The 15,559-nt window shown below is 37.6% G+C and overlaps 1 protein-coding gene and 1 long non-coding RNA gene across 2 annotated transcripts in view; one reads left to right on the top strand and one right to left on the bottom strand.

Annotated features, from left to right (window-relative positions):
- CFAP54 (cilia and flagella associated protein 54) overlaps nt 1-15,559 on the top strand; it is a 301,093-nt gene that overhangs the window by 43,912 nt on the left and 241,622 nt on the right. Inside the window, exons 13-15 of the mRNA XM_027594798.2 lie at nt 3,358-3,492; nt 4,463-4,613; nt 8,959-9,035. Coding sequence (XP_027450599.2) covers nt 3,358-3,492; nt 4,463-4,613; nt 8,959-9,035 — 363 coding nt within the window. The remainder of the gene's footprint in view (nt 1-3,357; nt 3,493-4,462; nt 4,614-8,958; nt 9,036-15,559) is intronic.
- The window catches only part of LOC113922649, a 101,663-nt gene that overhangs the window by 62,437 nt on the left and 23,667 nt on the right, over nt 1-15,559 (bottom strand). The gene's annotated exons all lie outside the window — the stretch shown is intronic.

Below are 15,559 nucleotides of genomic sequence, written 5' to 3'. Positions count from 1 at the left end.
CAATACGGGACTTGATCCCGGGACTCCAGGATCATGACCTGAGGCAAAGGCAGTCGCTTAACCAACTGAGCCACCCAGGCGCCCCGACATATCTTTTTTTAAAAGGTTTATTTATTTATTTATTTATTTTAGAGAGAGAAGTTGGAGGAGGGGCGAAAGGAGAGGGAGAGAGAGTCCCAAGCCAACTCCACGTTGAGTGCAGAGCCCGATGCAGTTGATCTCACGACCCTGAGATCATGACCTGAGCCAAAACCAAGAGTTGCAGGCTTGACCCATTGTGCCACCCAGGCACTTGACATATCTTTTTTATAATCTTATTTGATACATGATATATGTTTATATTCCAAAACAGAAATATTTAGAAATTCAGTACTTTGAATCTTACTTTTTGTTTTTGTGTTTTTTTAAAGATTTTATTCATTTATTTACTTGAAAGAGAGGGAGAGGATGAGCGGGGGGAGGAGCATAGGGAGAGGGACAAGCAGGCTCCACACTGAGCACAGAGCCTGACTCGGTGGCTTGATGTCATGACTCTGATATCATGGCCTGAGCCAAAATCAAGAGTCTGATACTTAACCAAGTGAGCCACCCAGGCACCCTTGAATCTTACTTTTTTTTTAAACCTTTATATTGATGAATAATATATATAATGACAAACATTTTACTAGTGTATAGCTCAATGAGTTTTCATAAATGAAGCACATCCAGTTCAAGAAACAGAACATGACCAGCACCAAGTAGCTACCCCTGTGCTCCCTTCCAATCACTGACTCTACCGTGGGTACTCACTATCTTGACTTTTTAGTCATTGGGTTAGTTTTGCCTATTTTTTTGTGTTGTATGTAATGGGATACAGAAAATACAGATGGTCCCTGTCTTAGGATGATTCAACCTAAGATTTTTCCATCTTACAATGGTGCGCAAACAATACACATTCAGGAGAAAGCATACTTTAAATTGTGAACTTTGATCTTTTCCCTGGCTGGCAATATGCAGTATGATACTCTCTCATGATGCTGGGCAGCAGCAACCATGACTCCTAGTCAGCTACATGATCATGAGGGGAAATGACAGACACACAACTATTCTGGTTTTCACTTTCAGCACAGTATTCAATAAATTACATGAGATAGTTAACACTTTATTATAAAGTAGGCTTTGTGTTCGGGACCTTTGTCCTACTATAGGCTAATGTAAGTGTTCTGAGCATGTTTAAAGTAGGTAAGTCTAGACTATGATGTTCAATAGATTAAACGCATTTTTGATTTATGGTATTTTCAATTTATAAGTCAAGGGAGATCTATGCATACTTTCAGCATCTTGCTTCTTTCAATTGATATTGTTTGTAAGAGTCCTTATTGTTGCAAGTGGTTGTATATTGTTCCATTTTTATTGCATAGTATTCCACTGTATGAATAGACCAAAACTTATTTATACCTTCTTCTACACTTATTTATAATTTCTTCTTCTAGTAACATTGCCCCTATGACCAGATGCAAAAATCTAATTTCAGTTGCTTTCTCTGAATCTCTAAGGCCAAACAATGCCCTCTGGAGGAAGAGGCTACCCTTTCCCATACTTTTAATTTCTTCAGTGTCAGAAAGCCATTCTGGCCCACTTTAATAGCCCAGAGCTGTGCTGTTAATCCCGTATAGCTCCCAGCCAGATTTTGTTTTTAAATTTTGTTATGTTAATCACCATACATTACATCATTAGTTTTTGATGTAGTGTTCCATGATTCATTGTTTGGGTATAACACCCAGTGCTCCATTCAATACGTGCCCTCTTTAATACCCATTCCCCCCACCCTCCTCCCCTCTAGAACCCTCAGTTTGTTTCTCAGAGTCTATAGTCTTTCATGGTTCATCTCGATTTTTTTTTTTAAGATTTTATTTATTTATTTATTTGACAGAGACAGAGAAAGCGAGAGCAGGAACACAAGCAGGGGGAGTGGGAGAAGCAGGCTTCCCGCTTAGCAGGGAGCCTCATGTGGGACTCGATCCCAGGACTCTGGGATCATGACCTGAGCCGAAGGCAGCCGCTTAAGGACTGAGCCACCCAGGAGCCCTTGATTTTTTTTTTTTTTTTTAAGTAGGCTCCACGTTCCCAGCATGGAACCCAGTGCAGGGCTTGAACTCACAACCCTGAGATCAAGACCTGAGCTGAGACCAAGAGTGGGACTCCCAACTGACTGAGCCACCCAGGTGCCCCAGGGCAAGGAATTTTTACTACCGGCTTTTAAAAAAAATCGTGTATGTCTTAGTTCATTCAATTCAATTCAATAAACATTTATTGATCTCTGTTATGGTTCCATACTAGGTACTACATATGCAAATTAAGTCTTAGAGCTGCCCCAAAGAAGTTCAAGGTTTGGTGTATTTTAATCATAAACTCATTATCCTTCTAGTTCAGATATAATGAGTTATATTTTTTTTTAAGATTTTATTTATTTGGGAGAGAGAATGAGAGAGAGAGAGAGAGCGAGCACATGAGAGGGAGGAAGGTTAGAGGGAGAAGCAGACTCCCTGCTGAGCAGGGAGCCCGATGCGGGACTTGATCCCGGGACTCCAGGATCATGACCAGAGCCGAAGGCAGTTGCTTAACCAACTGAGCTACCCAGGCGCCCCTAGTTATATTTTTCTTTTGAAAAGAGCCAAATAACTGATTTGAGAGGAGATGTATTCATTATACTCATGGTATCTATTGATACACAGTGTGATGTTCTCTTGGTTTCTTTATGTCTCTCTTTCCTCCTTGTTTGTATCCTTTCCCAGCTCCCTACTCCCTCTCCCCTTACAATTCATCCCCCTCCCCATTCTTTATTATTTTAACACAGAAAATTTAAAAAGATAATAGTAGTACTCTCTTCATAGAGTTGTCATGAAGATTAAATAAATTGGTATAAGTCTTAGTCTGTATGGGCTACCATAACAAAAATACCATAGACAGGGTGGCTTAAACATGGAACACTTACTTCTCACAGTTCTGGAGGCTGAGAAATCCAAGATCAAGGCACCAGCAGATTTGGTGCCTGGTGAGGGTCCACCTCCTGGTTCATAGATAGCTGTCTTTGCTCGGCAGAAAGAAAGTGACAGACTCTGGAGTCCCTTTTATAAGTACTATTTTTGCTCTTGAGGGCGTCACCCGCATGTCTAATTACCTCCTGAAGGCCCCACCTCCCAATATTATCACATTGGGAGTTAGAATTTCAGCACAGGAATTTTGGATAGACACATTCAGTCCATTGCAGTAGGTATATAGAGCTCTTAGAATGTTCCCTGGCACACGTTAAATGCTATATAGCTGTATCTACAGTGTATCTTATTCTTACCATTACTTTACTGTTTTTGTTTTCAGAATGTTCAGCCTGATAAAGAAATCGTTGTGGACACGATAATGTTCCTATGGCAGAAATGCAAATTAGGAATTCAGAGGATCAATATGCCCAGAAATGACTATGCAAAATTCACCCAGAAAATCAGTACTAATAAAGTATTCCTTTTTGTTTCCTTTCACTTGCTTTTTATTACTGCTAATTTAAGTTGTGATGCACACTTCAAATCTAAATTTTCCCTGTTTATCCACCTGCATAACTACCATTCTTTAAATGTGGTGCTGACTGAGCCTTTTTCTAAGTGTATTCTCTGCACTTCTGCAGTTTAGTTTTGGGGAGTGGGAAGGTATTTCAGGTTTCTAAGAGAGGAATAAATGTAGTGCGTTTAAGGTTACATGAACTTGGATAAGTTCATTAAGAAGGTTAATAATAGAGAATACAAATAGATAAGGAGTTTTAGGGTTTTTTTTCTGCAATAATATCTTTAGACTATTTCAAAGAGCTCTTTCATGGAAAGGAGAAAGTTGAGCAGGTGAATATTGTAAACAGGGAATGTAGGAGGAAACATTTTAACAGTAACATATTGGATGTGTTGTACATAGGGTACATGGGCTTTTTACCATGTCCTCTGAAAAGGTAATGGAGTGAAAAAGTAATGTTGTTTCCTCATTTTAGTTCCTAAAGTGTGATGGCTAATTTTATGTGCTAAGCTTTGGGGGGATATAGGCATGAAAGACAGATTTGAAGGCACTTAGCATGGAGCTTGAAACAGCTGCCTCCCCCTCACTGTTTTGGAAGACTCGGGGAGTGATCACGACAGCTGCTTTGTGAGGGGGAATGAGAACTTTGAGGATACTGATCATCTTTACTGATATGTTAAAAAAAGATGTTAAATGTTCCATCATGGCTATAGATATGCAGATTGTAAGCTTAGGTGAATCTTCTTTACGAGTTTATAGAAACAGATTGATTAGGATCATTGATGTTTATAATTAAGATGTACCAATAAGGGGGTGTCTACCTGTCTAACATTTCCATGTGTCTAGAAGATGATGACTTCAAGGAAGTCCTAAGTTTAAAAAAATGTGACTCAACAATGTAATATTTTAATTGATTGTCTCTTTTTAGTGGGTTTATCTTCTGTGGCAGATAAATGAAGTAATTCACTGCTATAAAATGGAAGACATTGATGTTGTGGTGGTAGCAGAGGTCACGTTGCGATTAAGTGAAATATTGGAGTTATTAGGAAACCCACGAAGAAAATTTAAAAAATCTCTAGGTAATACAATGAATGAAAAGTATGAAGTTACTAATATACATATACACATATGAGTGTGTAAGTATAAATTGGAAAAAAGAATAACTGCTGTGAACGGAAGCTAGGCATTTCAGTATTATGCTTCCTTGATGATTTATAACCAGAGATAGAAATAACAGAGGTTTAACCAAGAAATAACCATACAACGGTTATATGCTGTATGGTTCCATGGCACATAAGTGTCTTTTGTCTTCTCCTCACTCATGTACTCCCCTTCTCCATTCCTCATTACCACTTTCACCTCCCTTCCTCTTCCCCATTCTTTCTTTTTACTTTTCTTTCCCCCTTTTTATCCCCTTTCCTCCTCTGCCATTTCCCGATAGAGTGTATGTTGCTTGAAGGAAGAGAACATGTTTTGGTTGCCGTTATATTTTTGGTAACCACCACACTGCCCCACACAGACTGGTAACTTAAATAAATGTCTGTTGAATGGATCAGTGTTTTACATTTTATCTCCTTTTTAATTTTCTCCTATCTTCTGATTCCCTCCTTTTAAAATTTGTTGGCTTCACTTATTTTATTTCTCCTCTTCTTTTCCCCCTTTCCTCTTATCTTCGTCTTTTTTTGTTCTCATTTCCCACCCACTCCCTACTCTCTCTGCCCCAATCCCTTTCTGCCAGCATTCTTCTCCTTCCAGAAGGTTCCTTCTCTCAAAGGACAGCCTTATGCTCTGACCTTCTTTCTTCAGCATGTGGTTGAACCCTTGAACCATCTGTTTTAGAAAGTAACCCATATGTAGGGAGTAAGGTGGTGTGGTTAGTGGGTGTTTCCTTTCCTCTTCTGCCCCTCTTACATAGTGGGTATCACATTTGAGGGACTTTGTAGTAAAGTAATTATCATAGTAATTGTTTTCCCAGAGATTCATTAATCTTGCTCTGCTGTCCTCAGTTGTTGAGTGTGGCTTAGCAGATGGAAGTTTAGAGCCATGGTTCTCAAATTTTGATTGGCATCAGTATCACTTGGGAACTTGTTAAAAATACAAAGGCCCAGATCCTATCCTACTTCATCTAGCCTGGGCCTTTCTAGTCTTTATTAGTTTATCTGGTGATTTTGGTATACATCAAAGTTTGAGAACTACTGGCTAAAGGTCTCTGGCTATCTAATACATTCAATGGTCTGAAGTCCTATTTTTTTGAAATGTCCTGTCTTAAAATACCTTTCCTTTCTTAAAATTTTTATTATGCAGAATTTCAAATAGAGAGAGATGAAATAAGTTACCATGTACCTATTATCCAGTACCAATATTATGAACATTTTGCCAATCTTATTTCATTTCTTCCTGTAACACATTTTTTCCTCTGGAGTGTTTCAAAGCAGACATCATGTCATTTCACCAGGAAATACCTCAGTGTGTGTGTGTGTATGTGTTGGTTTGTCTATGTAACAGATAAGTATTTTGTTTTGTTTTACAAAACTATAATGCCATTATTACTATACTTTACAAAATTAGGGGAAAATTCCTATGTCCCTGACTAAATTAAAAATATTGAGGGCGTCACCCGCATGTCTAATTACCTCCTGAAGGCCCCACCTCCCAATATTATCACATTGGGAGTTAGAATTTCAGCACAGGAATTTTGGATAGACACATTCAGTCCATTGCAGTAGGTATATAGAGCTCTTAGAATGTTCCCTGGCACATGTTAAATGCTATATAGCTGTATCTATATACAGTGCTTCTCCCTCTCCCACTCCCCCGGCTTGTGTTCCCTCTCTCGCTGTCTCGTTCTCTGTTAAATAAATAAATAAATAAATTAAAAAAAAAAATCCCAAGTTGGCTTGTTCCAATCAGGATCCAAATAAGCTCGTACATTTTACTTTCTTACATTTTTTTGAGTCTCTCTTTCTAATCTATAACAGTTCCTTTCCTCCTCCCCCTTTCAAGCCATTTGTTTTTTGAAGAAATTGATTTGTCATCTTGTAGGATTCCCCACATTCTGGATTTGGCTCTTTGTGTCTTTGTGGTATTAACTTGTTTCTCTAGCTGGTAGTTGGATCTAGAGGCTTGCTTAGATTCAAGTGGTATCTTATCAAAAAGAATTCCTGCCAATATCTTATACACTTGGCAAGAATACTTCATAGGTGGTGCTGTTTACTCCCTGTTGTGTTGAATCAGGAAGCATATAATGCCTAGTTATCCCACATGTTGTGTTGTAAAGACTTACCAGTGAGTTCAGCTATTGTCAGCCTGACCTTTTTCCTAGGTTGTTTTCCCCAGATGTAGATTCTGAGACAAGTTGTTGAATGAAGTAGTTATCTAGGGAAGCAGGGTGGTCGTGTGGAGAAGTGAGACAGAAAAGGAAAGGAAGGCAATACAAAGTACAGTAAGTTAAGGAGAAGGCTACTGTTGTAGGTTTAGGACTTTTTCCCATGAGACACCTCTAGGAGACTGTATAGAACCTGCCCCAGAGAGCTGGGAGGTTGAGATATTTATACAACTTTTATCTGTCATTGATTGAAGGCTACTGGAGGAGTGGGAGTGAGAAGCCAGAAAGGGCTTCAAACTTCTATCATTCCTCCTGCACTTACTATATTGAGTTCTTAAGTGAAGAATTACTTCATCAGCTTTTTGGTTACTCTGGCTATTTTTGATTGTGTGGTAGACATTATATTTGCCAAATATAGAAATAACTTGAAGCCTTAGAAGATGAGGTTAATGTTCTTCCAGAGAAGATTATGCTTGCTTTTACTAGATGCATGAAGACATTATTACTCTAGGATCCTATTAGTCCAGTTTGAGAAATTAAGATAATTTGAAGCTGAGATGCTCTCCTGTTGACTTACTTTCCATTTACCCTAAGTCCTGGGATGCAGCCTCTTCTGGCTTCTTACTCTTAGTGGCTCTGGATCCTAATCTCTGTTGCTTTAGTTCTCAGGGCTGTCAGAAGCATTACTCAGCTTCTCAGCTTTCCATTTCAGAATTGACAAAAGTCCTCAGTTGGGAAGGTAGCTCTAATGCCATTCTTTAGTCCCTGGGCTCTCTTCCCAAGATCCAGGTGATACTCTTTTCTCAAGATCCTAGCTCTATATTTATATTTTCATGATCTTCTTTGCTTACAGATGAAGAAATAAAATTTTTTCAGCTTTTCTTTTTTTTTTTTTTTAAAGATTTTATTTATTTGACAGAGAGAGACTTAGCGAGAGAGGGAACACAAGCAGGGGGAGTGAGAGAGGGAGAAGCAGGCGCCCCGTAGAGCAGGGAGCCCGATGCGGGGCTCGATCCCAGGACCCTGGGATCATGACCTGAGCCGAAGGCAGACGCTTAATGCCTGAGCCACCCAGGTGCCCCTCAGCTTTTCTAGTGGTCTCTAGTCAGGAGAATTTTTCCAGGTTACCTGTTATTGAAAACAAAAGGCCCAATGATTACTTTTTTTTTTTTTTGAAGTCTATTTCTTATTCAATTTTATTTTGTTTATTATTACTTTTGGGAGACTATTGTTTTGTTGTATTTTATACTCTGTTTAATTATAAATTAAATGCAATTTGTTGATTCTTTGCTGAAGTGTTTCATTTCTAAAGAACTAATTGATATTGGAGCATGATCCATTTATAAATAGAAAAATCTATGTTTATATAAGGGGTTGTCCCCATTTAGATATATAAATTCTTACAACTTTTCCAACATTATTATCATAATCTTATTGGCACATAAAAATACAAAGTACAAGTCATTCTTGTATATTAATTATGGCAATCTGATTCAAAATGTTTATTGGACTGTTTATTAAGTAATGGATTATTTAAATTATTGAGTACATTTTAAAATAGGGAACTAGCATTGCCATATATTTATGATTTATTTTTGTTTCACTCAAACCAGACTTGTCTGATATTTGTCCAAATTCATAAGGCTTTTACACTGTTTTGTGAATGCTTTTCAATGGACTTTATAGACCTTATAGAAAGACCAGTCTCTTTACCATAATATTACCTGTTAATAATCAGGATTTTTAATTCTGTTTGTTGTACTGCAAGATGCTTTTAAATTAACTTATATAAAGACAAAATGTAATTATATGGAAGAAATAATTTTGTGTTTAGTCAACTTCTGAGTGTTGAATCATTTCTAAAATCATGAGTAATCAAAAAGGTAACCAATTTGGCATAACATTTTTTAGGACTATGATTCCCTGCTATGTTGACATTTTTTTCCTTCCTCTTCTTCTTTCCTCTGGTCCTTCCTTCTTTCCCTTTGTTTCTTCTCTCCTTCTCACTCTTCTTCCTACTTTTACCCTTTTCTTCTCCTCTTCCCTTCCTTCCTCTTCTGTTCCTTCCTTCCTTCTTTTCCTTTTTTCCCCCCCCACAGAGATACCTTTAAGAAAAGGAACTGGTGAATTCTTTGGGATTTCGAGAGGGAACATAGAAATTCTTCCAATACTAAAGGTATTGCAAAGATATTTTAGAAAATACAATTAAAAACGTGAATTTAGATTTTCAAATAATATTGAATTTGTAAATATGTAATGGTTAATTATAGAAATAATTTTGAATATTTAATATTTGAGAATTTACAGTGTCTACATACATTGAAAACTACAGGGGACATTTTCTACCTTTTGCTTTTACTGTAGAAAAAAAATCCCAATCAGCTTTAAAAATAACCTGGTAAATTATCTTAAAAGGATTTGTAGTTACATTACCACTGGTATTTTTAATATGTTGTGATTCATAGACTCATGGAGCAGAAAGGTCCTGCTCAGCATATTCCTCTGACGGATTCAATGAGTTTTACCTGTTGAAAAGATACTTAGAACAGTCCCTGGCACTGGGCAAGTTCTTAGTGATTGTTACCTTAAGAGAAGAAAGGGGGTAAGGGAGATAAATAGCTATTCCTCTTCTTGATTATGTTTTTCTTACAATGTTTGAATTATTTCTGTCCATCAGAGATTGTGTTGTTCTATAGATCTGAATGGGAGTCTAGGGAACCATGTCATATATGTTATAAACACTCTTTTATTTATAGACAAGAACTAGAATAGCATTTGGTCAAGTCTGTCCTATGTGATGCTAATACTGTGCTTCAGAAAAGGATGCCAGAGTCAAGTAACTTTGGGTGACTTTGGATTAAACACAACAGGTTCTTTACTATAAGACTTCTCAGAGGCCTTCATTTGCTTATGAGCATTGTAGTTTTCCAAGAAGATATAGAATACCATATATTCCATTACTTGAAAATAAAACCCATTTTACGCCCTATGGAATAACTACTTAGGACACTAGTGTTCATGGACTACTATTGAAAAATACTTTTCTAGAGAGGAAGCCAGTGATCTATATTTTTGTTTGCCTGATTAATTCAAAAATTATAATTTTAAATTACAAAAGTTGTTATTAACATTAGAGGATATTTTGAGGTATAAAAATGAAAAATCTGCAATTTCACTATATAGACTGAAATATTATTTTTTGTATTCTCTTCTAGTCTTTTTTTATATTTTTTAGCATAGTAGCATTCTGATGTTTTTTTCCTAACATTATTTCATTGGCACTTTTCCTGTTGCTAAATGTTACTACTCATAATTGCTATATTTTCTCTGAAAAATCAATTTAAAATATATGTCATAAAATTATAAAGAATGTTATAAGGCAGACCCATTTCCCCTTAAGAAACAGTACATTATTAGTACAGTTGAAACTCGTCCACTAACTCCTTTGATCATATCACCTTTCTTCCTGCCTAGCAGTAACTGGTATTCTAAATATAATGACTGTAAATTCCAGGCATACTTTTATTACGTATGTGTGTTTTTCCCAGAAAGTAGGGAGTATTGCTTTTAAATTTATATATATATATATAAAGTCATAGTGTGACTGCAGCTTGCTTTTTATCTCAGTATTGTGTTTGTGAGATTCACTCCAGTTGATTTGTGGTAGTCATAGTGATGATTTTTGCTACACATCTAACTTGCTCAAGATTGCATAGTAAGTAAAAAAAAGAAGAAGAAGATAGCAGGAGGGGAAGAATGAAGTGGGGGAATCGGAGGGGGAGACGAACCATGAGAGACGACGGACTTTGAGAGACAAACTGAGGGTTCTGGAGGGGAGAGGGTGGGGGGATGGGTTGGTCTGGTGATGGGTATTAAAGAGGGCACGTATTGAATGGAGCACTGGGTGTTTACACAAACAATGAATCATGGAACATTACATCAAAAACTAATGATGCAATGTATGGTGATTAACATAACATAATAATAAAAAATTTAAAAAAAAAGATTGCATAGTAAGTAGATTTGAACTTAGGTGTATTGCCTTCAACGTCCAGGTATTTAGTCAATATGCTATGTTTGATTTTAAAAAAAAGTTTCTTCAGGATACTTGTATAAAAGATATTTTTCTAATGCATAAAATATGCAAGTCCTATAACTGGGTACCAATCAAATATCATGAATATACTAGAGGACTGAGGGATCATTCTGAATTTACTTTCTTCTAATGATAGGTTTTAGGGAATGCAATTTTGAGTTCTTTATGTAGCATTGTGTCTTGAGAGAGCTAGAGTTGAGAAATCTTAAATTGGGGACAGTATGTTTGAAATTCACAAGAGATTGAGGAGGCATAATAGCTGTCTGCCAATGGTTTTTCCAGGGATCATTTATAGTGCTTGCTAAATATACAGCTTTCTATTTCCCATTTAAGGCATATGGAATCATAATTTCAGTTGTGGGGTGTTAAAAGTTTATAATTACAGGTATTTTCCTCTTAAAATTCCCCCAGGTAGGTTATTTTTTTAAAGATTATTTATTTATTTATTTGAGAGAGAGCGAGAACAAGCAGGCGGAGCGGCAGAGGGAGAGGGAGAAGCAGGTTCCCTTCGTGGGGCTTGATCCCAAGACCCCAGGATCATCATCTGAGCCCAAGGCAGACACTTAACCGACTGAGCCACCCAGGCACCGTCCCCAGATAGATTCTTAAGGAAACTAGAATTTCAGAATCACTGGCTTAGTGGGCCAGCACTTATTCTCTGAGGCTTCATAGGGCAGGAATAAGAATAGTAATAGAAGTTACAAAGTGCTAGATTTTAGCTTCAGGTGGAAAATTTCTGGCAATTAAAGCCACTAAATAAAATGAGTTTCATAGAAGGTGGCAGTTTTCTCAAATGAAGCTAAAGACCGTTTATGAACTATTGCTACTCTTATTTAAATTAGAAAAATGTACCCTTTCCTTGATATGATTTATTGCCATTTGCTGGGTAATTGCCAAAATAAATATACAAGTCTATGATGATAACAGCATGAATGGTACCCCCTAAAATTGTGTGGTAGGCAACCTGCCCAGCTGTACTGTGGCATATGGTAGATGTAGTACAGGTGGTTTGTTGGTGTGACCTAAGGATTCACCAGATGCTAAAATTTTTTAAAATTTTATTTTATTATGTTATGTTAATCACCATACATCATTAGTTTTTGATGTAGTGTTCCATGATTCGTTGTTTGCGTATAACACACAGTGCTCCATTCAATACGTGCCCTCTTTAATTCCCATAACTGGGCTAACCCATCTCCCCACCCCCTCCCATCTAGAACCCTCAGTTTGTTTCTCAGAGTCCATAGTCTCTCATGGTTCGTCTCCCCCTCCGATATCCCCCCCTTCATTTTCCCCTTCCTACTATCTCCTTTTTTTTTTTTTTTATTTTCACATATAATGTATTATTTGTTTCAGAGGTACAGGTCTGTGATTCATCAGTCTTACACAATTCACAGTGCTCACCATAGCACATACCCTCCCCAATGTCTATCACCCAGCCACCCCATCCCTCCCACCCCCCCACCACTCCAGCAACCCTCGGTTTGTTTCCTGAAATTAAGAATTCCTCATATCAGTGAGATCATATGATACATGTCTTTCTCTGATTGACTTATTTCGCTTAGCATAATACCCTCTAGTTCCATCCACGTTGTGGCAAATGGCAAGATTCTTTTTGATGGCTGCATAATATTCCATTATATATATATATATATATATATATATATATATATATATATATACCATATCTTCTTTATCCATTCATCTGTTGATGGACATCTTGGCTCTTTCCATAGTTTGGCTATTGTGGACATTGCTGCTATAAACATTGGGGTGCATGTACCCCTTCGGATCACTCCATTTGTATCTTTGGGGTAAATACCCAGTAGTGCAATTGCTGGGTCATAGGGTAGCTCTATTTTCAACTTTTTGAGGAACCTCCATACTGTTTTCCAGAGTGGCTGCACCAACTTGCGTTCCCACCAACAGTGTAGGAGGGTTTCTCTTTCCCAGAGTTGAATCTTGGCTCTAAATTGACTGTGTGATCTTGAGCAAATTATTTCATCTGTTTGAATATAAGTATCCTCATCTGTGAAATTATAACAATAGAATCAATTCTACTGGTATTAAGTTATATAGTTTAAATGAGGTATTGGTAATGTTGCAGAAACCAGTACCTGGCACATGGTAGCTACTCAGTTTTTCTTATGTTTTATGTAGAGCACTGAATCTTAACTTAGGGTCTCAGACCCATCTGGAGGGGAGTGAAATGGAGAGAAGTGAGAATTTATTGTAAGGAGAATCCAAAATCTGTATGCTCACCTATCTGAGATTGTAGGTGGGATAAATTGTATATCTTGCATATATACATGCAACTATTTAAAAAAATGAGATGTTAATTGTAATCACATTCAAAGCTATTAAAAAGTTTTACTGAATACATAGCAGCTAGTTCTTTCAATAAATATATTGTAAAATTACAATAATTAGTATGTATCTACCTCATAGGATAATGGTAATTAAAAAATTAGTCCATGTAAAGCATTTAGCCCAGTATCTGGAACATAGTTTAATTAAATGTTAGCTATGATCATGACAAAGATAACAAAAGTGATAGTGATGGTGATGATGTTGATGACAGAATGTAGGTGCGTGTGGAGGAGGGTCTTTGAAATTTTTTGGTGTTAAAAAGGCATCCTTAGAGACTTCTGTTTCTGGAAAAAGGGCAAACTGGGTGAGCTGAAAACCCTGTTGCTACAAAGCACCTAGAAATTTTGGGCAGAATTGAACAAATATCCTCAAGCACATTGTGGAGCTCACAAGAAAGTAAGATAAATTCCAGGGGCCCAGAAAGGGGAACTGAAAACTAGAATGGTCATTTTATGAGTAGATGCTGCAGTTGGTTGATGGGCTCAGTTATAAAAAAGCTCAGATTAACAGCCATTCAGTGACAAGATATGAAGCTTGGGCACATGAAAGATGGGGGTTTGGAACTGAGACTTACACATTAAAATTATGACCTCCAAAAGACCACATTCTAGAGAATGGAGACCAGAAGAAAACCAGTCTGCCTATTTGTATGGGGAGGTATCTCCACATGGGTACAGGAGGTGGGTGGGTGGGAGAGAGTCTTTCTTCCTAATGATTTATAATCCTGGGCCTGCCTTCACGTAGGTCTGTTTTTTGAATTTACATTACTTGAGTTGCATGAGAACCTCCCTGGGCCTGTGATTCTTGAATGGAGATATATATCTATATATCTTTGAATGGATGTGTGTAATCAAATTGTGTATATTCCAGGAATGCAAGGATGATTTAACATTAGAAAATATAATGCAATACCCCACATTAGCAGACGACAGGAAGAAATACGACTACCTCACTAGATAAAAAGATGCAACAAGAGCAGTTGACAAAATTCAACAGCCATCTTTAAAAAATAACTCTTTTTTTAAAAAGATTTTATTTATTTATTTGACAGAGAGAGAGATAGGGAGAGCAGGAACACAAGCAGGGGGAGTGGGAGAGGGAGAAGCAGGCTCCCCGCTGAGCAGGGAGCCCGACGTGGGACTTGATCCCAGGACCCTGGGATCACGACCTGAGCCGAAGGCAGATGCTTAATGACTGAGCCACCCAGGCGCCCAAAAAATAACTCTTAAGTCAGGAATAGAGGATAATTTTTTTTCCCATAAAGGGTATCATTCAAAGACCTGTAATGAATGTTATACCTATAGTAAAAGATTAAAATCAATCCCTTTATACTGAGGTAACGACCTAGGATAGCTGTCATTCTTTTATTCAACATGTCCTAGAGATCTTAGTCAGCTGAGAAAGAAAGCAGATAAAAAAGGCATAAGGACTGTAAAGCAAATACCAGCCTGTCTCGATCCACAGACTCGTACAATGCATTACACATTTTTAGTAATAGCAATCTAAATGCCCATCGGTAGAAGAGTGGATAAATATATTGTGACATGTTCCTCAGCATCACACCATTTCATTGTGGTCGTGAGGATGAATGAATTAGTGTGGGCTTGAACTAGAGTCAGCTTGGCATCCTTACCCTTCCCTTCTTTAGTCACCTTCTTTTGTCACAGGGGAAAAGCTGGAACTGCATTTCCCAGCATCTCATTTCTGCGTGCTTCTAGGTTAGTCTTCCAATGAAGGGCATTTGCAGGAATGTATAATGAAGGGAAGACAGAGTTCTTACTTGGCAGCGGCAGATGGAAGAAGTTTGTTTACCAGAGGTGCTGGGCAAGCTCTTGCAATTCACTTGGCGCTCGTGGTGTGACAGACACTCGCAGCTGTTGTCAGCTGCTCCTTGATTCTTAGATTCACAGAGGCTCGTGCATGCAGCCAAATTGTCACTGGCAGCTTCCTTGGCCTTTGTCCCCCCAGGCCTTCCAACAGTGATAGACGCCTCTATTTCTGTGTATCCAATCCCTTTCTGCTTGCGAGTATCTCCAGTTGTTCTGTGTTCCTAACCAAACCTGACACATTGAGTTACATACACCAGCATGAAAAAATTGCAACAACATATGTTTGAGCGTATAAAGTGAACTGCAAAATTTTCTGACAGAATTAAAAAGTAGGCAAGCAATATTGCATATTGTTAATAGATACACATGTGGTAAAGTTTAAAAACATACCAAATAATGGTAAAA

This window comes from Zalophus californianus, chromosome 9, assembly GCF_009762305.2.
Source record: "Zalophus californianus isolate mZalCal1 chromosome 9, mZalCal1.pri.v2, whole genome shotgun sequence".
Taxonomy (NCBI): domain Eukaryota; kingdom Metazoa; phylum Chordata; class Mammalia; order Carnivora; family Otariidae; genus Zalophus; species Zalophus californianus.
This window is presented reverse-complemented; position numbering and strand designations above follow the sequence as displayed.